We start from the raw sequence: 23,914 nt of genomic DNA on the forward strand, positions 1-23,914 counted from the left end.
TTCAGAAAGAAAGTATGAACCAGCACTGAATTACTGAATTTTAGGTATCCTAGGTATCCATAAAGTGAGCATGTCACAAACTTTCATTGGATAAGTCATCTCATTTTGTAACATTCTCACAGCTTTTTTTTTTTTCCTTTTTTTTTTTTTTTTTTTTATGATACACTGGAGTGAAGCTGTGAACTGGGGCACAAAAGTTTTATTTTCACACTAGGTTCAAATAGACTTCCTAAAGGATCATTTATAATCATATAATTTGTTCAATGTTTCTGTTCTTTCTTTGCTACATGAAGATGGCATTTATGCTGTAAAGAAATCATTGTCATTTTGTGGGAGTAAAGACTGCTGATAGCTAAGGGCTATACATAAATAGCAGACTGTGCTGGAATGAAAGAAGGAAGGATATTACTATAAAAATATAACTATGCACATTTAATTTGTTGTTGGAATACTGTCTAGTACATCTGTCTAATAGTAAAATGCTTACATTAACAGTGGAGGTCTTTTCCTGGGAAAGGCTGTAGAAAGATCAGCAAGTGTCATCAACTTCTTTTATTGAAGCTTACTAGTGGATTATCTTTCTACCAAACTACATACTTTGTAAATGTCTTATACCTTTTATTGAATGTTAAGAAAGTAGCATCGGATTAATTTAGTTGTTTTTTAGACTGTGGACAATATCTCACTAAGTATCCTGGGGATAGAGGCTGATAACAAACATATGCAGCAGATTCACAGCCACAAGTGTTATCATATGTAAATGGATACATTTAGGGAGGTGCCATTAACCCAAACATTGTGGTTTATACATTAGGGTATTAAGATGAGTGAGACCTTGTTGCAGAGTTCACCAGTAATTGCTGTAATGTGTCACATAATCTGAAGATGCTTTGTATGAATAATCTCTAAAGTTTTCTTCAAGCATTGCCTCCCAATATGGAGAATGTACAACATATACCTGTGGCCAGACTTAATGGATAAATAGGCATAAATCAGCTGAGGGAATATTATGCAGTGTTTGAGGAAATACTTACTAAGGGTAGAATGATCTAAGATCAGTTTTTGAAATTGAAAAACTGAGTCATTTTTGCCAGAGCCATTTGTCCTAATAGTTTAGCTCCACTGACGATAGCCTGTGTGACTGCTGTGTCTGTGATAGTTTATACATAGTCTCAAATACTCTCCTGGATAAACAATTATGGTTTTGCATGGCTACAACTAATCAACTACTTAGGACCTCATCAGCTGTCACTTTTGCCAATAACCTTTCTACTGCTAATACAATTTACTGTAATGTGTACCTATCCGTTTTAGGTGGTCCAAGGTCATCAAAACAGATTCATCATTGTCAACTTCCATGTCAGTTTGAAGTCTGTAGTTTTTATTTCAGATCTGAGGAAGAGCCTGCAAGTCTATCTCCTTTTTATCTCTTTATAGCAGCCTTTAGGCATCCTGTCTCCTTAAAACCATGTCACAATCACATATTTGGACTAAGTACAACATCACTGCTGTTATGGGACCAGCCAGTTCATCTGGTTCCCTTCTACAATTAGGGGGACAGATGCTTTGCTGATCTGAAAGAGAATCCCGAGAAAACTAATTTTGGTTAGATGTGTCACTTTTAAATAGGTAAAGTGAAAAAAATCCAGTAACAAAATACTATATATTTTAGTAGTAGACTTAGTTTCTGCACCATTTAAGGACAGCAATTTTCCAGACAATATGAGCATGTGTGTTGATTTTTAGAGCGCTCAAAAAATATCTGTTAAGTTAGAAACTCATCTCAGTTTAACTGTGGTGTCACTCCTATAATTCAAACTCATAAAATATGCAGTGTTTACCTGAAACAGTAATTGCTTATAAAAATTTACATCACCTGCATCCTGTATGTACACACTACTCACCTGAAAAGACATTATATCTCTGGTCAGATGTTAATTATGCATTTTCCTTTTTTCCTTGTATACATTATTCATACAAAAAAACTTTAAAGCTTGGCTATTGGGTAAATTTATATTGTCACATGGATGATGATTTTTAAAACCTGCTTTATTTACTGCATTGACCTGCTAGACTGCTCCACTGAATAAATAGAAGTCTTGACAAAGTCAACAATTTTGCAAATATATGTTATTTACATAATCCTTTTCAAAGAAGTATGCACAGTATTTCCAAGATCTGTTTGTGAATAGTGTTAATTAGAAAGGCAATTTATCTTCTAATGGACCCTAAAAGTGATTACGGTCACCTCAGTTGTACTTTCTTTGTTTACAGATTGTGGCTCAAGAGATTTTTGGGAGTATCTCTTTTGTCAGTCTAGGTGTAGTGCTTAAAGTCCATGCATTTTGAGTACTTACAGTCCTTGCATGTTGTTTCTTAGGATGATAAATTATGTTTCTTACACAATAAAGATCTGTAGTACATTAGCTTCAATATCAAAGAAATTTTGATTTACATATGTTGTGAAAATGAAAGCAGTACTCCCCATTCTCCTTATTTTTCTTCAAGTTTTTTTCTGTGAAAATGTGGATGTTAAATCTCAAGCTTCTGGAAAAGAGTTATGTCTCCCAAAATGCAGATTTATGTACTTCAGCTGCTGATTAATGGAGCCATGATATCTGTGACTAAAGTCAGATTCTTTGATATGATAATTTTGATGAAGCAGTATTCTTGTAAGCTTTTGGGGGTATTCTTCTTTGTCATGCAATCCTTGTTCTGCCTCGCACCATATTGATAAAAGTCAGTGCTGAAAACTGGAAAATCCAGCTGCTGTATTTATTTAATGTAGTGAATATGCAATTTATTTTCTTAGGATTGGAGAGGTTTTAGTGTCTCAAAAAAAAAAAAAAATCAGGTGTGATTAGTTTGTGCCCAATATTTGGATCTGCTTTGAGAAAGGGTAACTTGCTTCAAAGGTTATGGTTTTGCCTTGATTTCCCCAAGGCAGTTGTATGTGCTCCCTAAGAGGAGTCAGTAGATAGTGAGGAGTGAGGCCTGAGCAAGTTGTCTTCATATTTATGCAGATTGCCTAAGGAAAAACTCACAGTGATTGCTGTCACCCTGTTGTTATCTGAGAGAATGATAATTCTGACAGAGACAATTGCTGCCCCAACATTTCTGTTAACATGAAGATTGATTCTACCTTTAGGCATTATTTTGAGGTCTCTGTGGAGCTCCTGAAGCTTTTTTGTTTCCCTTGTACATACTTGCTTCTCTTCTTTCAGGCTCAGCATTAATAAAAATATTTCAAAATGCAAGAATTCAAATTGTAGACAAGGGTTGTTGCTGGGTACTGTATTCACACTGACCTTACTCAGAGGCCAGTGTGTGGATATATTTTCAGAGAAAGGCCACATAAAGTAGAGTATTCAAGATCCCCTTCAAGAGGGATCTGGTGTTGAAATGTTGTTACCATCACTGTGTGGATTATCAGAATATATTATCTATTTTTATATATAACATAAATATAATATGTATTATACATATTACTATATATAATATATTATTCATATACATAGAATATAATATGTGTTTTTAATTAGGGAAAATTGTAGAATGGGGTTTTTAGTATGTAGTTGATGGTATTTTTTGTGATTGAGCTTCAATTCCCCTTCCCAAGGAAATACATTAGTCCTAAAATAATAGGAAGGCTGGGAATGATTTGGTATGACAGCTGAAGAAAACATCTGTAATCCCTTTTGACTACATAAGTTATTTAGTATTTTTAAAGTTAATTCAATATTTCTGAATGTAATCATATTCAGAAATTCCTAGCTCAAAACAAATCTATTATTGAAGAACTGTGCTTATTATTTATTGTATTTAGCCTCCCCACAGTACGGGTTTTAGGGTTTTGTAAAAGAAGCTGGATATTAGTGCCAGAGGCCAGCAGATAATGAGATGACTTATTCCTCAGCTAGAAGGGGCTATTACAAAAATTAATTTTTAAGATGTCAAATGCATTATATATGCAGATAAAATTAACAGAAATATAGCATATCATTTTCCCTATGTTATTTTTGTATTGCTATGATTTATTTCTGCAAACAATAGAAAAAAACTACAGTTACGCTCTGAGTTGTGACAATATGATTGAGAGCTGGTTGAGCATCCACCTCCTTGAGTAGGCCTGCGTTGTCACCAAATGTATGCTCCTGTAATCTACAAACCAAATGTAAGACAGCAGAATTTATTCAAGCAAGAAATACAAATTTACCTCTCTCTGATCAGGATTCCCACCAATTCATCACTTTAATGTATGCTTTGCCTCAGCATAAAAGCCTGCTCAAAGGGCTTTAACTTACTCTGATATGACATGTTGAACAAAGTAACACTATTTAGGGAACAAGCCCTGTTGCAGTTATCACCACTGTTAACTTGATGAATTCTAACACTGAAAATAATTTACTGAAAATGACCTGTTGAAGTATCACCTATTCAGTGAGGAGGCAGGGGAGAGTAAATTTCCCTCATAACACAGCTGCAGAACCAAATGAAGGTCATAGGGTCACATTTCAATACTGAGCTTGTTTTCACTTGTGTTATCTCTAGCTTGTGAACTTCTGACTTTGTTGTTTAGTATGTTTGGTATATTGATTAGGAAAGGTTTTGTTAGTTCACAATGCTGGGAAAACACAGTAAGGCACCCCTTGTGTCTTTTTTGCTGTATTAAGAATTGTCCTTTCAACACAGTTTGTTATTGTCTATTTCTCCCTGCTGGATTGTAGTCTTCTAGATCTTGAAAGTTTGTTCAGTGTAAGTTAATAAATTGGTATTTTGTGTCAAGCATAGGAGAATATTCCTTTTGGAGCCCAGTAGTATGATGTTGCATGGGATTCTGAGTTAGTACAGTAGTACAACAATACATGTAATTTGCAATGCCTAGAGAAATTATACTTTGCAGAATACAGCAGTTTCTGTACATAGTTGAATCACAATGAGAATGTGATTCCTCTTGCCAGTCTGTGTAATATTCCTATTGTTGTGACACTGGGTGTCCCCAGGACAGAATACAAGGAGTGTAAAGTCAGCCCAAGCCCATTGGTATCCAAAGCTCTTTTTTGTTCACGGTTCTGTTATTTAATTCTCTGTGTTTGGTGGAAGTGTGAATATACCCCAATGCCAGTCCGACACGTGCAGGAAGACATTTGATCTCTTTGGATTAACTTAAGGATAAACATTGGTTGGTTTATTTAATAACAGCGACCAGTTGCTGATCCTCTAAGCTGATATATTTATCTAGATCAAAGTCCCCCTGTGGGCTGTTTGTCTGGAGCCAAGCTCAGCTGTTTTTGTAGCAGCTGTCACCAGTGACTCCCTACATCCTGCCATGAGCCTTGGGAGCATGCTGCCCTTGGCCATCTCCTCCCAGTCTTCTTCCATTGTAGGGCTTCAGTGGTTGATCACAGTTCCTCAGATCAATGCACAATGATAATTTAATATCTGTCCACAACCTTAGAGAGGCCTTACTGGGATCTTTGCAAGACATCCTTCTTTCTAAAAGTAAGTCAAGCTGTATCACTAGTGCAGCTAGAATTCTCAGCACACATAAACACAACACAGGTTTCTCATCTAGTGAACTACAGTGATACATCACTAGATTAAAACCTCTCCAGGCAAGCTAGTCTGAATTCTTAGGATTACAGCAATCACTGTGGATCTGTAATGTGGATCTGTAAGTCTAAGACAGATCAGATAAAAAAAGAGATGGTGATTTTTTTCAGATAAATATATGCAAGGAAATAAAAAGACTAATAATATCTCATAATTGAATAAAAATTGAACCCCTGGAAAGCTACTCTAGTGTCCTACTGTTGGACTACAGCACACCCAGTGCAGCCTCCTTGTCTGTTTCTAGCATGTAGAATGAATCTTGTGGCTCTTGATCCCTTGGTATTCTTGGAGGGTGGTTCATCAGCTCTATTGCTTTTAGCTCCAGTTTTAAAATAAAATGATTTTTCACATAGTTTTTCTATCATATACTGGTTCTTAAACTGTGCAGTAAAATAGAGATTTAATGTGTATGTCAAAATGATCCAAACATTTTTCTCTTTATGTTACTTAGTGACATATAAACATTTCGTTCTGGCGCTTTAGTGAACAGCATATGGGGCTAGACTAATCTGGTCTCTCTCCATATCGCCCAAAAGTCAGGAAAATTTGTCATTTGGATTTTAGCCTTGGGTGTTCCATCTTGCCCTACACAGCCGCTGGTGTTGCTCCCAACAGCGAGGAGTGGTTCAACAATCCCTTAACAGTTAGGTCTAGATTTGATGCATTCAGACTGAGTGCTGCCAAAAACAAGTGCCCAGATCTTCAGTTTCTGTCAGTGTAGAATAAGGAAGCCAGTCCCACATATAGGGTGTGATATGCTTTGTAGCTGAATCATGGATGAGAAGTTTTATAAATCCAGAAAACAAGTTTTTTTCAGCTCTTTTTGTAATGACTGTTTTTGCTTTCAGCCTTTCTCATAATAATCCCACCCTTGAAACTTTCCCATTTCTTAAGAACATATATGTGCACAATGTGCATGCTATATGTGTAGATCTATATGCAGGGCATATATATAAAGGCAGTGTTTGAACATGGGTAAATGACGCCTAAAGGAGCTACCAAATAGCCTTTTCTCAGTATTTAACCATTTGTAATGTGTTTCACCTAAGCTCATGGATTTTCAGGAGGGTTGTTGAAGCCATGTTGATGTTGCCAGAGTGTTTCAAACTAATATTTGTATCAATGTCTTTTTGTCCATGTCTTAATTTAAGATTCCTGCAAGTTTGAGACACTAATTTTTTTATTCCGTGCTTTGGCCAATGATACGGGCTTCTTTTGTAGAACTGCATTTTTAAGCTTTTTATTGCTTTATACAATTTTTATTGAATGACTTTGTAAAATCTTTTTATTAAATGAATATCTGCATCCTGTAAATTTAGTACTGATTATTCCCTGTGGAACTTCTGTATGAGCAATTAATATCAATATTTAACCTTGTAAAATATATGGCCTGTGGCAGAGAATGGAAAGGTTTTAGCAGGTACACAGTGAAAATTGGACTCAGTTTTGCATGTTGTCTTCCACTGAAGTAATTGCAGTCTCTTACCTGTGTTATTTTTTATTTTCCTTCTATTCTTTGTTCTTAGAAATAACAATATACACTATTCATTGAATAGCTAAGAAAATCATTAAAAGGAAAAATGTTGGAATGTATCTTTTTCTATAGATATCTGTCCTGTATCCTTAGTTGCAATGTGAGTTAGGGGTTCTTTGCAAGCTTCTGTTTTAATGAAGCCTGGAGTAATGACAAGCTTCATGCTTCTTCAGGAGTTACCTATATTACACAAGAAAATGGAGACCACTCAGTTTTATTCCCCAAAAAAAAACGCACTGACTGTAGATTCTTTCTAGAACCCTCAGCAAGCTTGCAGATGACACCAAGCTGAGTGTTGCTGTTGACAGGCCTGAAGGATGGGGATGCTGTACAGAGGGACCTGGACAAGCTGGAGAAGTGGGCTCTTGGGAACTTCTTGCTGTTTAACCCAGTGCAAGATGCTATACTTGGGTTGGGTCAATGCCTGGTATCAACACAGCCTGGGGGATGAACAGATGGAGAGCAGCCCTGGGGAGAATGACTTGGGGGTGCTGGTTCATGAGAGGCTGGACCCAGCGATGGGCACTTGCAGCCCTGAAAGTCACTTGTATCCTGGTCTGCATCCAGAGCAGTGTGGCCAGCAGGGTGAGGGAGGGGATTCTGCCCCTCTGCCTTGGTGAAGTCCCAGCTGCAGTGCTGCATCCAGCTCGGGGGTCCCCCAGGTCATCAGCCTATTGGAGTGAGTCCAGAAGGAGGGACACGAAGGTGATTAGAGGAATGGAGCACCTTTCATGTGAGGAAAGTCTGATAGAATTTGGTTTGTCCAGTCTAGAGAAGGGAAAGCTTTGTGGTGACCTAATTGCAATCTTTGGGTACCTGAAGGGGGCCTACAACACTCATGGAGAAGGACTGTTTACAAGGGCATTTAGTGACAGAACAAGGAGAAATGGCTTTACAACAAGAGTACGTTTGGATTAGATGTTAAAAAGAAATTTTTTACTGCAAAGGTGGTGAGACACTGGAACAGGTTGTCCACAGAAGCTGTGGATGCCCCATCCAGGAAGGTGTTTGGGGCCAGGCTGGATGGGGCTCTGAGGAACCTGGTCTAGTGGAAGGTTTCCCTGCCCATGGCAAGAGGGTTAGAACTAAATGTTCTTTAAGGTCCTTTCCAACTCAATGTTTGATTCTATGATTCTAATTCTGGAAAAGCCTTTTCTTCATCATCTGATCTGTTTCTTTTATGCATCCAAGTTTTTCTCTCTTAACTTCATTATTCTGTTTCTTTTGCATTGTTCTATTTTCCTTGTGAAAGGCAGAAACTTCTAGGATTCTAGTTCTTCTTGCCTCTTACTAGGCCAGTAAGGCTTGGGAATGAAAAGCACATTGAAAAGTTGGATTCAGAAAGCTGGCTGCTGGGGAAGGTTAACGCTCCCTTTTAAATCTGATTTAATACAACTCTTGGTTTCTCTGCTTATTGTAAATAGTATCCTTATAGAAGTTGTTTATCATGGAAGGGAAACAGTTTCACTAACCAGTGTAACAGTTAATTGCTGTTGCTGTTTCAGCCACATTAATCACACAAAAAAAAAAATCCTGGGATGCATTGTTAGTAACAGTGTCTTTGGCAAATTTAACAAAAGCTCCCCATAAAAATGACCTATGTTAATTTTTTGGAAATCATGAGACATGTGCTAGGTCTTCTGGGTTTTATCAAGAAAAAAATAAGGATTTAATCTATGTGATGATAAATATTTGCCATTTTTCAATTACCAGCATACAATATCATAAATACATAATAGTTCAAAGTCTTCTGAATATATTTTTGTTACTAATATATCTTTCTTCTTCCATAATGAGCATAATTTTTTTCTTATCTGAGAATTATTAGCTTTTCAGTTGTGATCCAGCTGTATAATTTATGTTTAATTTATTGGAGGGAAGAGAACCTAAAGAAAAGCACTGGGTCTTTTTTTTTAGCGGTCAAAAATTTATAAGAATAAATATGACCAAATTTTACTCCTCGTGTCTACAATGAGGATTACAAAACCATTGTCACACATTTATATCTAACACCTGATGTACACAGTTTAAATCAGCAATTTTTGTTCATAATTCATATTCTTCTTATACTAATTCAATTTTGCTGTTAAGTTCCTCCAAATACCTTTCTAAATATCTGAGCAAATTAGCTATTTCTGTAATTTTTGACCCTTTAGATTTCCATGGTATTTCATTTTTAATTTCAGTCACTATGCAGAGCTCCTACATGCCATTAAAAAGGTGTGCTTTCAGTTGAATGATTGGCTTAAAATATTCAGTGGCTTTATTTAAATAAATCTTGTTCTGATTTTGTTCTTGTCTCACATTTGTCACTTGCCTAAGCTGACACAATTGGTTTCATTAGGTGTTAAAAGTGTCTTACTGGATGGACATGTTGGCATTATACATCACAATCAGTTTATTCCTAATCATAGTAAAAAAAAAAAATTAAAAGTCATATTGAGCTCAGTGAGGTTATTTGCATAATTATTAATAATCTTAATTAACAGAATTATTAATAATCTTAAATTTGTATACTGATAAAGTCTGTGTATGAAGCATATGTTGTGAAAAAAATTTACCTATTTACAGGTGCTGATGCCCATACCACTCTAAATAGGGAGTGAGGGAAAACTGTGATCAGAATTTGGCAGACTTCCACTGTATCTGAAAACCATACAGTTTGTAATGCCAGTATACTGTAAAGGAACATTATGTGTTAAAATTCTTTTGGTTCATTTCTAAAAGGCTCATCTAACGTATATTATACTCAGACTCAGCATTTTTGATCTACTGGTGTCTGCTTCCACCATCTGCTTTTGCAGAACTATTTTTACCTTAACAAGTAGCAGTGGCTGCCACTGAGTGGCCCTTTGATGTGCAGTCAATCACAGACAAGAATAAAATTGTATAATAGACTATAATTTCCTGTCTGATCATAAGCTCTGCTTTTTGTGCGGGGCGGTTTCCTTCAAACTAATTGACAAATGCATTGGCACAGGGAGAGATGGGCTGCAGCTGCCTGTGGTTTGTCAGAAAGACAGAAGGAAAGGAAATCTTGAGAATCAGAACACTGAGGTGTTCGTGACTTTGAGATGCATCTTCTTCTGGGAATATTCATAGTTAGAATGAAGAACTTGTATTTTTTCAGCAAAAAAAGACTGTCCATTCTTTCAGGCTTTAAAATATGTTTTGAAAAAGAGAAAATCACATGGAAAACTAGAATTGCTCCTCTAGCATCCTTCCTCCTGCCAAGGGACAATGGTAACACACACAAAGCCCAAAATAGTAACCTAATACTGGTCTACCACATTTTCTACCACATATTTCAGCAAGCTGAAATAATCGATCAGCCGAGTCAGCCTTTAAAACCAAAATTAACAACTCTTCTCTTTCAAAAGGTATTGTACCTCACATGCCTGACAAAAATGATGGTGCATTTTGTCTTCCACCCAGCTGCAGGGTGTACCAACCAGCATTTTTGCAAGAGAATTTGTGGAACTGTGCAATGGAGATCTGTTTTGGCAGCAGTGACACATTCACAAAGGTTGGATGTTAGGTGGAGTCTGTACTAATGGTCTCACACAACACTTCAGCTTTTCCAATGAAAAATAGCCCATGTATAGAGAATTACATGTAATCAAACATAGATTTATTTTTCTCTGTTCATAAATTTTGACTTCATGCCTTGCTCGGAATTCTTTGAATTTGCATTCTGAGCTCCTAGGAAAATTTTTCGGGGGAAATGTGTTAATTTTGATTTAATCAAATGAATATTTTAACTTAAAAATTTGTTTTAAAACAAGTAAGAAGGAACAGATTCATCCTGTCATCATCAATTCAGCTGTTATTTCACATTTTAATTTACGTGTATCTTGCTTTTGACATAGCAAATCTTTTGAATAATTTTCTTTATTTGGCATTCTCAAAATTATAGATGCCCAGAAAATCTTTGGCTTCAGTACATGTGGAAGGGGAAAGTGTTCTTCCAGAGGAATTATGACCTAACTAGATAAACAGTTTTCATATTCTGGTATTTTAAACATTTTGATCTAGCATGACAATAAGCTAAAACTTCAGATTATGAAGCCTCCGTTTCAAAATTTACGGAATTACTTTATATAGATATTTTAGTCTTTAATTTAAAATACCTTATAGTTTCTTAGCTTTTTTTTTTGTGAAATATACTTCAAATTAAAAACCTGCAAGCCTTGAAATATCTAAGTTCACATAATCTATGGACCTAGATGTAACCAAGAGAGAAATCATTATGTTATCTTCCTCAAAGTTGCTGATGTGTTGGACAGTAAAAGGTAAATCTAGAAAAACAGATTGGCAGAGAATCAGTAAAATGGCAAGAAACTTATTCAGTACATTTATGGCACAGCATAGCTCCACATGGTCTTCAGTATTTGCTGTGCTTATCTAAAATTCATACATTCTTTCAGTCTGCTTAGAGTTGGTTTAAAAAAACCGAAACAACAAAACAGAAGCAAAGTTGTTTGTATGTGAAAAGTCTCACAGTTCTCATCCCATCATATTCAGTTGTTATACTGCGTACATCAGCATTTTTCAGTCTCTTAAGAGACCTCCTATGTATTTTGGCATTTCATTATTTGGGGTTTTTAACTTTTTATTTTTGTGATAGTATTTGAGTCGTGTGCCCAGTAAGCATTATTGTGAATTGGAGCCCATACTCTTACTTAGCAAGCCCATGTCTACATCTGCTCAATTAATGGGATTTGGCTCTGTACTGAAATAATAGCATTTGAGTTCAGGGGTTTAAATATAAATATATATATCTAATAATGCATTTAATATATTAAGGGGCAAGTGTAAATGACTATATTGTGTAAATTTTAAACAGACCCAATACATTTCTGTGTGTTTGTGTGTTCAGGCAATATAGTGAGTCTTTAGGATTCTTGTGTGACACTGAGATGCTTGAAATGGTGTTTCTTTTTTTCCTGCTAACTAGCAGTTTTATTGTAGGAATGTCAGACTATTTTTAGCAGTCAGTTTGGGCCATATGTTTTTTTCTCTGTCAAAAGTGGCTGCTGGGTATTTTGTTGTGTCAAGGACTTAGAGGTGCTTATTATTTGGCTGTGAGATAGATAGGAAAAGTAGATGTTTAAAAAAAACCAAACCAACAAAACCAAACAAGGATAGGAAGAGCTTTGAAAAGCTCAAGAGGGAGAAAGTTGTGTTCTATATATGGTAAATCTTCTAGCTTAGATACAAGAACTTATATTTTTACAAGTTCAGAAGAAAAGCTGGGTTTGCATTCCTATAACACAATTGTAAATTTCTTTGGCTACCAATCATTTTGCAGTTCTCTTTTGATTTAAGGGGTTAAACTGCCAGCTAAGATAGTTTTACTAAAGCTAGTGTAATTACTTATGATCTTTAACTCATCTTTACATTGCATCCTTAACAGATGTAATTTTGCCTTAAGAATTTAATTTGAACCCATCAGGGTAGACTCCAAGTTGCTGCAGAAATGGTGTGGCTGAGTTAGAGACTGTAACCCCTAGGGCCCTGGGCAGAGTGTGGAGCCCCTGGGGAAGCCAGGCAGGGACAGTCAGGGCTGGTGGTGTCCCCAGTGGCCTCCCTGGTAGTGTCTCTTCAGGCTGCTCTGCCACTGCCCTAGTTTTACTTGTGAGAAAGAGGTCTTGGGAGAGGAAAAACGGTGGCCACGGTTTAAAAGGAGTAGGGTGAGGTTAGCCTTTAAAGGTGAAGGGCGGGATTGGACTGTCCCAGAACATCAAAGCTGATTTTCCAGCTAGTCAAGAGCTATTTATCAGTAAATTGGTAAAATGGAGATACTTAAGAAAAAAAAAGGTGGCAGAACATAGTTTTAAATTAAATTTTTGATAAAGAAAATCAATTTCATTTGCCTATTGCGCTTTTTAAAACAAATCAGGACATGATTGTAATGATACTGGGATCCCCTCTAATGGGATGAGTAAAAGCAAAGAAATGTGGATGTTCAAAAGCTGACATTGCATCTGCAAACACCAAGGCGAGAAGCCCTGTTAGTTTTCTGTTCTGCAGAGCAGCCAGCCTCTTTCTCTCCCTTCAAGCAATGCATTTGGCTGTACAGGATCCAGCCATGTAGCAGTTGTACAGCCCACTGTCCTGGGCTTAACAGGTCTGTAACAACGTTTATTCCCTGGAGCTTTGGCTTGGTGTCACTTGTCCTAGTTCTTGTAAAAATGAAATAAAGTGAAACAAAAGGTTTCACTATGTTTCACCTATGTTAATAGGTGGGTATGTAGATATGTTTTCTCTGGGGCTTTTGTTTTTTCTTACGCGTGGGACTGATCGTTTTCTACATAGCCATTCTGATGATATGTATGCCATTTTAATCCACATTATAATGTGGATGTTATAAATTGAAATACTTTTTTGTTCTATACTGAGCATCTAACATACTTCACAAGGTGAGAAATCTCCTTCCTTAGTCAAGTGTGACAGCTGCCATATTTATCATACATTTGTTTGACTGGAACTTCAGCTGTCCAACAATGTTTCTGGTATTTAGATGCATGTAGGTGCTCCAAAAAAATTATATTAAATTTCATGTGGAACTGCAAATAAGTGTAACTGTTAAAATGATGGAATCTGCCTATTGAAGTCTTCACCTTGATAGTTCCTTTTACAGCCTTAAAGCTATTGCAGTATGTCCTACTTCAGATTTTCTGACCCTCTTATGAATTTCATTGAACTCGTGCTGTCTTTGCAAAAATATTGACCCATTCTTTCACAGGACAGGAGTAATTTAAAAGCTGCAAGAGTATACATTTTATTTTTAAGTGTAATACTTCCTATTAATACAGAAAGCTGTAGCATATGGCTTGAAATATGTGGAATTGAAAGACTCTTATCCATATCCAAGCACATTAAAGAACAGTATGCATCTATTTAAAATGAAACATGAATTTAGGTTGATTCTGTATCAAGGAAGTTCATGGCAGCTTGGTGCTGACATAAGCAGCCAGTAAATCAGGGCAAAAATAGCTAGGAAAATAGCATTTTTAAAGAGACTTATAAAGGAAATGCCAGCATAATTGTAGAGTTGAGTTAGCTAGCTGTGAATTCCTCCAGCTTAAAGAGAATAGTAAAACTGAGTGAATTAATCATAGGAAATAATTTACGGGACAAATTTAGCATGTCTTAGATTAAAAGGCATACTTCCTAGAACAAAATTAGGTTACTGTGAGAATTGCTGAGTTTAAACATTGCCTCACTGCAATAGAAGAAAGCAACTGCATGTGCACACATTGCTCTGGAGGAAAGAAAGAGAGTAGTGCTGAGCTCTTGTCTTTTTTATTTGCATCTGTTCTTGGTTTGGATTACTTGCTGGCATGAAGAGTCAGGAGGAAACTGTTAACCTGCCTGCTTGTTATTCAGTATTACATTCTACAGGAGTATGTGGATGGAAATAAAAGCCCATCCAAAAAAGGACATCTACAGAAGAGTGCTCTTTTTCAGAAGAGACTGTTAAACTCCTGAAAAAAAAAAACCAAAAAAACCCACCAGCTGTAAATGTATTATTGTCTTCAGCAGCAACTGTAAGCAGAGACCCTTCTGAAGAAAGACCATAGGGTCTTTGATGATATTTCAGGCATAGATGATATTTCTCCCTGATGTCCTTCCAACTATTTTTAACTCAAATGACAGGAGCTTTAAAATGTATTTTCCTAAAAACAAGGGGGGAAGGGGGGGGGGATTATTGTGTGATGGTATCTGTTATTTTTTACTTTCCTTGTTGTTATAAGTTCCTCTTTGCCTCAGCACATGACTGAATGGTGTTGCTTTTCTGAGCTCAAAACCTACATATGAACTATTTATTACATACTTGTGGATATTATTCTTTTGTTTCCAGTATAGAGATTACTGAGCTGCCTGAAACTGCACATTTCTTTTCTCCCGTTGAGCCAAATTCATACATTGTGCATCTACCAGTTCTCTGGCAGAGTTTTCCAGAAGGCCTCCTGCTACTAGTGTGGGCATGCATAGTGCTTTTGCCTCTTTTGAACATAGTTCATATAAATTGATTATGATGCGCCCTAAATCTTGTGGTGGAGGTGAATCTCCTGTCCCTATTCACCCTTTCTGTGCTGCTCATGACTTTGTAGAAAACTGTCATCCAGTACATATTTAGAATTTATGAATAATAATGTCTTGCTTTCCCTAAACAGTAGTTTGAATAAAACTCACTTGTTAGTTTTATTTTAAAAGTAAATAAACCATCAGAAATATCCATCTTATATATAAAGTTAAAGATCAAGGAACCTTTTTTTATGATATTCAATTGGTGTTAGCCAGCACTAAAGATGTTTTCCTGGCAATCTATTCCTTTCACCAAGGGTGAGGTTTTATAGACGTTGTTTATTTTAGATTACTACATCGCTATGTCTGACTACATCATAAAATCACTCGTTGGGTGAAGGTAATTTACAAATGATTAGAAGCAACCAAATTACTCCAGCTTAATGAGTTGCCACTTATTGCCTGTGTAGGCTCTTTTTCTGCTGCGGCTGTGAAGTTGGCTTACATTAATGTGCATTAATTTTATTTCACAAATGCAGTGATGGAGGAGACCTAATCCTTCCAGTTATCATGGCTCAGCAGTGAGTGGGAATGCATTAAGTCAGGGTGAACTTCATTGCATATACCTGTCACTCTGCACCTGGTGCAAAACACACACCAAGGCATTTTTCCAGGAAAATGTCATACCAATGCATCGATAGCTGCCACAGCAACCCACTCATCTTGAGGTAGTGTTCAAGCTGTTGATTTTTAGCCATACAGACTGAAATGTGTGAAATTATTTATTTATGAGACACTATCTCCCTCCTTGTGTAGACAGCAGAGGTTCTGTAGTTGGATTTCCTCCTCTAATGAAGGGAATTTTTGGCAGAATGTTCAGTGCAAGGGCATCAAGACTCAGAATCCTGCTATCTCAAGTTGGCTCGAAATTGTTGGAATTTGGCAACTTTTTGATGAAAAGACATCTTTTTGAGAGTTTTCTTGGAGAATGCTAAGGATATTTTTGCTACTTGATTAAAGGGATACATGAATTGCTATGGGACTGGTTATTCCAATGACTATGAGATTTTATCACATATTTATGTCAAGGAAAAAAGTCAGACAAACCAGTTGGCCAGAGCTTTGTGACAGTGACAGCTTCCAAAGTGGGACTTGATGTAGTGGAAGTAGGGTAGAAACTAAAGTGGTGGTGACTGAACCACCCTGCCCTGCAGTTCTCTTGGGAACTAAAGGTGTTAGGAAGGTCTCCTTTTCCAGTGCGGAAGCAAAATGCATAGGTATGTGAAGAGAAGAACCACATCACTTCCAGGCTGCTTAAGTTGATGTGGAAAGTCAAAGTTCAAAGAACTTTGCACAATGTTGTTTAACCATTTGATTGGACTTTCATTAGCATGTACAAACTGATTGTGTAATACAAGTCTGACACAACTCTGAGTTACTCCTTTCCAGTCCTGACTTCAGCTTGCAGAGTATCTTCAACCATATTTTTCCATTCTTTGTTTCTCTTTAGTCTTTTGCTTTACTTCTTTCCCTTTTTTCAGTTCCCCTAGCACCAGGAAATAACAATAAAAAGTTGTGGAATAAGATTTAGTGCCATCCCATTATCTTGTGCCCTGCTGCTAATTTCTGAAACGGCATAAATCCTACAGTTTCATTTCTACAATTTAGGTTGCAGAAGTTCCAGGCTATCACCAACTGATATTGACTGGGATTTATGAAGTGTCCACAAATGTATCTAATACTAATTGAGTCTAAGATTAAAAGACTAGAACAATACCTCGTATGATTGAAGATGCAGAAGCCCCAGGGATATGAAAAATATGTTATATATGTTTTTATTTTATTCACTGAAATAAAAAGATACTTGGAACGGCTGTCTTCACCCTGTGCCTTGAGCGGTGTTACACAGTTGTGCGCTGATAGAGGGACTTCCAGAACATTTCTGCTCTACTTTATCAGGAGGCAAGGATTTCATGTTGTCTCAGTTCCTGCCTTCTCTCGTTTTACTTATCCTTTCTGTGAATTTTCCTGGTTTTTAATCTGTACTAAGCTGGTTAGCTATACTGTATAAGTTATTAATCACAGTTTATGAGAAAAATTTAATACTGAAAAAAGGGATAATACTTTCAAGTGTGAAGTAGTCTAGATGTAGGTTTTTGAGCTGAGTTGTGTTCTCAAGTCATGTGTTGAGACAAAGAGGATCTGATCACCACAGACAGATATTGTCACAAGATTTTTTTCCCCCCTGTCTTAGGAAAATAACATGTCAAAGGTCTTCTTGCCTGACCTCAGTAGAGAAAGGGCTTTTAAAAATAAAAAGTTTCCCATACTTTACACTGTCGTTAGAACTTTTGTGACTTTTTTTTTTTTTTTTTGCCCATAGGAAGAATGGGGAATTAGAACTTATTAAGATCTTAAATTTTAAATATGTGCATTCTTTTTCACAAATGATGCATTTACATTATAACTTTTCTTTGGTGTCCTGCAAAGCAGGATTGTGCGATTCACTACTTTAGGAAGAAAAAGAATTGGTTATTTTATGTTAAAACTAAAAAGGAAATTTGTGTTGTGTATGCAGCAATGTAAAGCTGTCTACAACTTCCTTTCATTCTTGACACAGTTCCTTCTCTTGCTTTTCTTCTCTGTATCAAGACTGCGCCTTCACAGTTTGTTCACAGGCAAGGCCTAAGCTTCTCCAGTATGTTACATTTGTCTCCACTAACAGCTGGAAAATGTGTTGGATTAATAACAATGGGGATTACAGTTTTGGAACTTTTGATATGATTTGCCAAAGAAGACAGGCTGCTGAATCCCAGGACTCTGGAATGTGCCCTGTTGTGATTCCGGCAGGGGTCCCTGCCCCCAAGGTTTCTTCCAACCTTCACTGAAATTCTGCAACTCCCCTACACACCTGCCCCATGTACTTGTGTCTGAGTAACTCTGTTTATTTCTTTTGGATCTCTGCCAGCAGTTTAGGCCTCAAGTAAATTCTCTTATCTCCTGTTAAGTCAATACTTATTTAAATTCCAGTGGACAAACTTTATATTGTAAGTCTTTTCAACATGTGTATTGTTTAGAAGAGATCTGGAGTGTCTGCACAACTTCACATGCAATCTCTTGAATAACGTGTGTTGTTAGGAATATCAACTTGGTAGTGATTATTTGTTTATTGAGGTGAAATGTCAAAAAGAAAATAAGTTTGTTTTTCCTAAAAAGCTTGAAATATTATATTAATGAAATTCTGGTTTTATTCCACAGACTGAAGGTTTGTATTCAATCTTTTTATGCTCTGTGCAAGTGAGCAAAAGTCTCTTCTGTTCTTTTGCATTAAAAAGAATTGTTGGATAGCAGACTATATGATAGAACAAAAGTTTACGGACAAAATATTTGTGGTTTAGATTTTTCCAGCAAGCAAATTTGGCATTTTAACATTTTTTTTCCAAGTTAGCTCTTCAGACTTCTAAATTTCTGATACCTCATACACATAATTACCTGTTGTAATAAAATAAAAATAAATTTATTTGAGAGAAGGATTTGCAATTCATGATGTCAAACTTGACTTACACTTCCAGTAAGTGTGTTTGGTTTATACAGCCTTTAAAAATAAATACATAAATACCACTGTGCAATTATTTTAAATGGTGCTGTTTTTATACTTCTTTTATCAAGCACTTTCCTTTTACCACCACATTTGAGTTGCGGTCACTGTATCTGCTGACTTTTTAAATTTTTTTTTCATTTTCAAAACCAATAGCATTTATTAATGGCTTTTGCAAGACTCAAGAGAAAGAGGGTTATGTATTTGTTAGGAAGAGCTCTTTGGAGATACACATATATGCATTTTATGTGTGTATGAGAGCATATCTATATAAATATCTTAAAATATATATAGACATATAGTCACAGTGTAGCACATTAATTATAATCCCCATTGACTTAACTATATATTTTGCTATTGACATGGATAATTTTATTTACAGTTGAGCATTGTGTGTTCCTGGATAGATGGGAAATGTTCAGTTGCCATTGGCTGTAACTACTTTTTGTCATATACACATCCTTCTTTTGTCTCTAAGCGATAACCAAAATAAAATTCAAATTCCCCTGATTCTTCTGAACAGTCTAAATATACAACTTGCACAATTATTTCCAGAACACCCTTTAATAGAAATCAAACCCCATAATGAGATGTACTGCAGGAAGCTGCCTAACACTGTATTGTGAAATCTTATCCTGAATTTTAGTACATTAAAAAGGTACTTTCAAGTACAAAACTTGAAATGTTTTATATAATTTTATTGGAATATGGCCTTATCCCTTAAAGCCAGGTCTGAATTGAAGATGTGAAATTGCGAGTACTTACAGCATTGGTGGCTGAGAAAAACAATGGTAGCAACCTCAGCCATATTCAAATGTTCTTAAAGGATCTGACACCTCTGTAGCCTGTACATTGGAAAAATTATCAAACTCCTGTTTTAGTTTTAAAAATAGTTATTTCTTTAAACTATCTAATTACTTTTGAGCTTATGCTTCTGTCAGTCAACAAAAATGCAAAGGAGTAACATCTTCAGCTAAAACATTGTAGTGGGAATAGGAAATAAATCTTTAAAAAGACTGGTTGTTGCAATCAATACCCAGGTAGTTTAGGTGACAGGTATAATTGATATAAATGATTTTTTGTTTTATATTGAGTTTTGCTAATTCCTTTACTTCCTGCCTTTGAAGGTATTGGTCAAAGCAGTCCACTGGGAACATGTCTACTGTACATACAACCTCTGTGACTGATATGGATGTAATGAGGTTTTTTTCTCATTTCATAGGTCTTGTAGTCATTCCCCTGACCAAGGGCTCAACAAGCACATTCAGGCTTCTTATGAAAAACAGCTCTGCCAGCTGAATGGCAGGAAGCTTATGGGTTTGTTTGCCAGGCTTCTCTGGGTGTATAAACCAGTTGCTGCAGCTCTAAAAATGATATGACTGGTGCAGTAGTGATTTTGTGCACTGAAGGTGGATGCTGACAGGAGTTATGTACTGCAGATATTTTAGTGAACTCTGAAAAGACTGTGCTGTAATACAACACTCCCAGATACAGAATTCTGTGGTTTTTATTTCTTCTAGCGTGTGATTTCCTGTCCATCATTATCTTCTGTAGAATTATATTTGTGGGAAACCAATCTGTATGACTGTGCTTTACCTTGTAACAAGGAATTGTTTTCCCTTGTTTAATATATTTTGGCTCCTGAGCATACCTCCGTTTCCTGTATTTATTTATGTGTTGGGGAAGTGCATGAGGGGCACAGAAAATGCGTGTGCCCTGTGCCTGTGAAGATTAGGACTGAAGTTAAAATCTGTTGTGCCAGGCAGCAACTACTTGGGCAGCTGCCTAGCTGGGTTTCTTTTGATTCTAAATGCTCTATGTCATTTCTGATACTGCCAAGGGAAGCACATGGGTTTTATGTATTGGTCACTAACTATTCCGTGAGGGGGTTAAAAATACCACACTGGAGTATTAATAGCTTTTCTCTGAAAATAGTAAATGCTTCCTGTAATTGAAGAGTAAGCCTCTTGCTGTCATTCTAGTATAAACATGTAATGAGAAATCCTTGCTTAAAAACATCTTTTGCTCTTGTTCAGTGTTTGTCAGGTTCAACTCCAGCCATGGCTTCCCCGTGGAGGTTGGTCCAGATTCCAGCATCCTCCAGCTGAAGGAGGCAGTTGCCCAGCGACAGGGAGTTCCAGCTGACCAGCTGCGGGTGATTTTTGCAGGGAGGGAGCTCAGCAATGACTTGACACTGCAGGTAAGAATCCCTTGGTAGCTTCTCGCCTGGACTGCTGCCAGCTACACTGCCTCTGCCTCTAATGCTGCCAATCTGATGTTCATGCCTGAGATCTAATAAAATAAATAGTGCCTGGGGATTCCTTGAACTTTACTCCACACTGCTTCATTAATTCTGACCTTCTTAATTATGCATTAAAACAGCAAGCAGGAAGGGTAGGGAAAGAGAGAGAATACGAGAGAGAGAGCACGAGAGAGAGCTGTGCCTGGTGAATAAATGTTTACTGACTACAGAAGCAAGCCATGCACAATTTCTGTATCTGTTCAATTTCTATCTTACTTATTCCATTTGAATCTTAATGAAGAAGGATGTGAATAAATTGCTCTAAATCAGGCTGCACAGTCATCACATTTTATAGAATTTGTAACCCAATTGTGACCCCTGGAGGATAGCTACACGGCTGCTGCTGTGCCATGTGCTGCTGTGCCTGCCCAGGTGTGTGATGCTGGAGGGGTGGTTCCAGATCAGAAAGCCCACAAAAGTGTTCTCCAAACCACTGAACTTGTAAATGTGTGAAGCTAAAAGAGGAGCAGGGAGCACAGAAGGGCAGCTATAAGTAGGTATCTGAATTTCAGCTCCTGAAGGTTAGCGAACCATTCTCTTCAATAAATGCAGAGGGCTGTTCATCTGTAGTGAGCAGTAAGAAGCACTGAAAGATAGGTTCAAGTTGCTCTTTGCTACTGCTACCAGTGCAGCTGCAGCTGCTTTATAAATAGTTTTGTTTACCTTGTGTGTGCATTTGACAGTTCACTCCAATAGCCAGGGTTTAGCATAAGATCACGTATTTAAGACAATTGGGAAACTTGGGAAAACCTAACTGGCCTTTCAGCATAGTGCAAATACTGGTTTAATGAAATTGTCATCCTTCTACAGTGGTATCAAAGAGCTGCAGATACAGCAGCTGTAGTAATGCAGGTGATTGCATAAAAGATCCCTCACATGCAGAACTATTCAGATTAATTTGGACTCATATTTCAGACATATTGTTGTACTCAGAATGGCTGCTAGGTGTGAGTACAGAAAGTCACTACAGTATTGATGACCTCTCACTGTTTCTCCTTGGGTATGGTATTTGTTGCTTTTCAAAGGGCTTTAGGGAATTCCAGCACACAAAAGAAGGTGTAGAAATGTGAATTGCTGTCAGTCTCCAGCGCATCAGCTGTGAATAGTGCTGATGCATACCTGCAGTGTGCTCCACATACATGTGAAAACATATATATGAAAGTGTAAGAATAAAAAAAAGTCATGTGAATTGTACAAGCTGCCAGTTGCTTGATTGGAGTGTCTGTGTTATTCTGTCAGAAGCTTCTGAACCACTTTGCTTTTCCTGGCAAGCTGCAGGTGTTGGTATTACTGCCATTTTGTGACAGCATGAAACACAGATTTTCAGCCCAGTTTGACACTTGCAACCAAGTTTGTTGCTGGCTACAGCATACAGTCTGTTGCCAGGGTAAATTAAAAATGGTGTTCCGGATATATAGATCTCCTGATATGTAATTTCCTTGTTTTGTTATAATTATCATGTCTAGTCAAGACTTCCTATCATTTAGTAAACTGGATCTAGATTCCTTGCTTAGACTCTTGGTTTCTAAATCAGATAGGAAATTCAAAAGCTGTTTCAGATGGTACAATTCATATTTCTGTGTTTAGGTGTCTTAAATATTGCATTGATTAATATCATCAGCATGTATCAACTTCACTTTTATTCTAGATATTTGAATTTTGAATGCATTCTACTTTGCTGCTGTGTTTACTTTTTTTTTTTTCTTTTAACTGTGTATATTTATTTATCTTGGAAATTTGTCAACACAAGAAGAGTTGAGTATTTGAGGTGTTTGGGTTCCTGTGGTAGGCTGTCTGGGTTTTTTGCATAAGCTAATAAAAACTTGTGTGCTAGTGAAATAATAACTGCTGGCATTTATGTTGCATCTGTAGTTTCAGAACTAACATAAAATCTGAGCAAATTAACTAACTCTTGTTTTCTAGATCTGTGGATTTGGATGCAAAATAAAAAATCTACTCAGCTGATGCTTTAAATTATTTCATTTTACAATAGCACAGAATTTCTGGTAAAATAATTTTGTCCTTCTATTTTTTGTAAATTACTTTTGAACTTATTTGCCCAAGGTATTGTGGAAAAATCTAGAGGTCAGGAAAAAGAACTGATGGTATTACAGATAATGAGATTATAGAGGACATGAGAAAAGCTGCAGTAATTGCAGGAGTATGGGGCAGGGATACAGGAAATACTCCAGGACAGCAAACTTTACTGGTTTCACAGCTCACAGAACAACTAGATTTGGCTTGACAGCTACCTTAGAATCTCAGGCAGCTGATACAAAACATAACTGAGAATGTGAGAGCTGTGTTTGTTTTCCTGTTTAGAGAGAAGAAAAAAATTATTCCTGGTAGCTGAGACTTGTAAAAAATAAATGAAGCTGAAATGGACAGATGTTAAAGAGAAATTATTATTAGAAAGAGTGTGCCAAGTTGAGATCTTAAATAAGTAATTTAATATCAACAACAGTAAAAAAAATTGTAGGAGGGATAGAAGTGAAAAATGTGTGGAGACATTTAATTTGGTACCACAGATAGGTGTTTTTTCCTTGAAAAAAGAAAATTGGACACTGATTCCACTGTACACAGGGGAGATCAGTATCTGAGCTAGTGACTGAGGGACAAGTAGTGAAATTAGAGCCATGGTAGGCAAAGATTTGTAATGACTGGATGAAGAATGAGACCTGCAAATTTGAATCTCGTAAGAAGGAATTAGAGCAATAAGCTGATTCCTAAAAGCCTAGCAAACAGTGTCCCTTAAGTGTGCTGAACATTCCAAAGAATGATGAAGAGCTCCCTGCTGATGACAGTTCACTTTGGAATGAGTAGAAGTAATTAA

At 36.7% G+C, this 23,914-nt stretch overlaps 1 protein-coding gene across 1 annotated transcript in view; it reads left to right on the forward strand.

Moving 5' to 3' along the window:
* The window catches only part of PRKN (parkin RBR E3 ubiquitin protein ligase), a 682,953-nt gene that overhangs the window by 104,721 nt on the left and 554,318 nt on the right, over positions 1-23,914 (forward strand). Inside the window, exon 2 of the mRNA XM_038130606.1 lies at positions 20,816-20,979. Within this exon, the coding sequence (XP_037986534.1) occupies positions 20,816-20,979 (164 nt within the window). The remainder of the gene's footprint in view (positions 1-20,815; positions 20,980-23,914) is intronic.

Source organism: Motacilla alba, chromosome 3 (genome assembly GCF_015832195.1).
Source record: "Motacilla alba alba isolate MOTALB_02 chromosome 3, Motacilla_alba_V1.0_pri, whole genome shotgun sequence".
NCBI classification, from domain to species: Eukaryota; Metazoa; Chordata; class Aves; order Passeriformes; family Motacillidae; genus Motacilla; species Motacilla alba.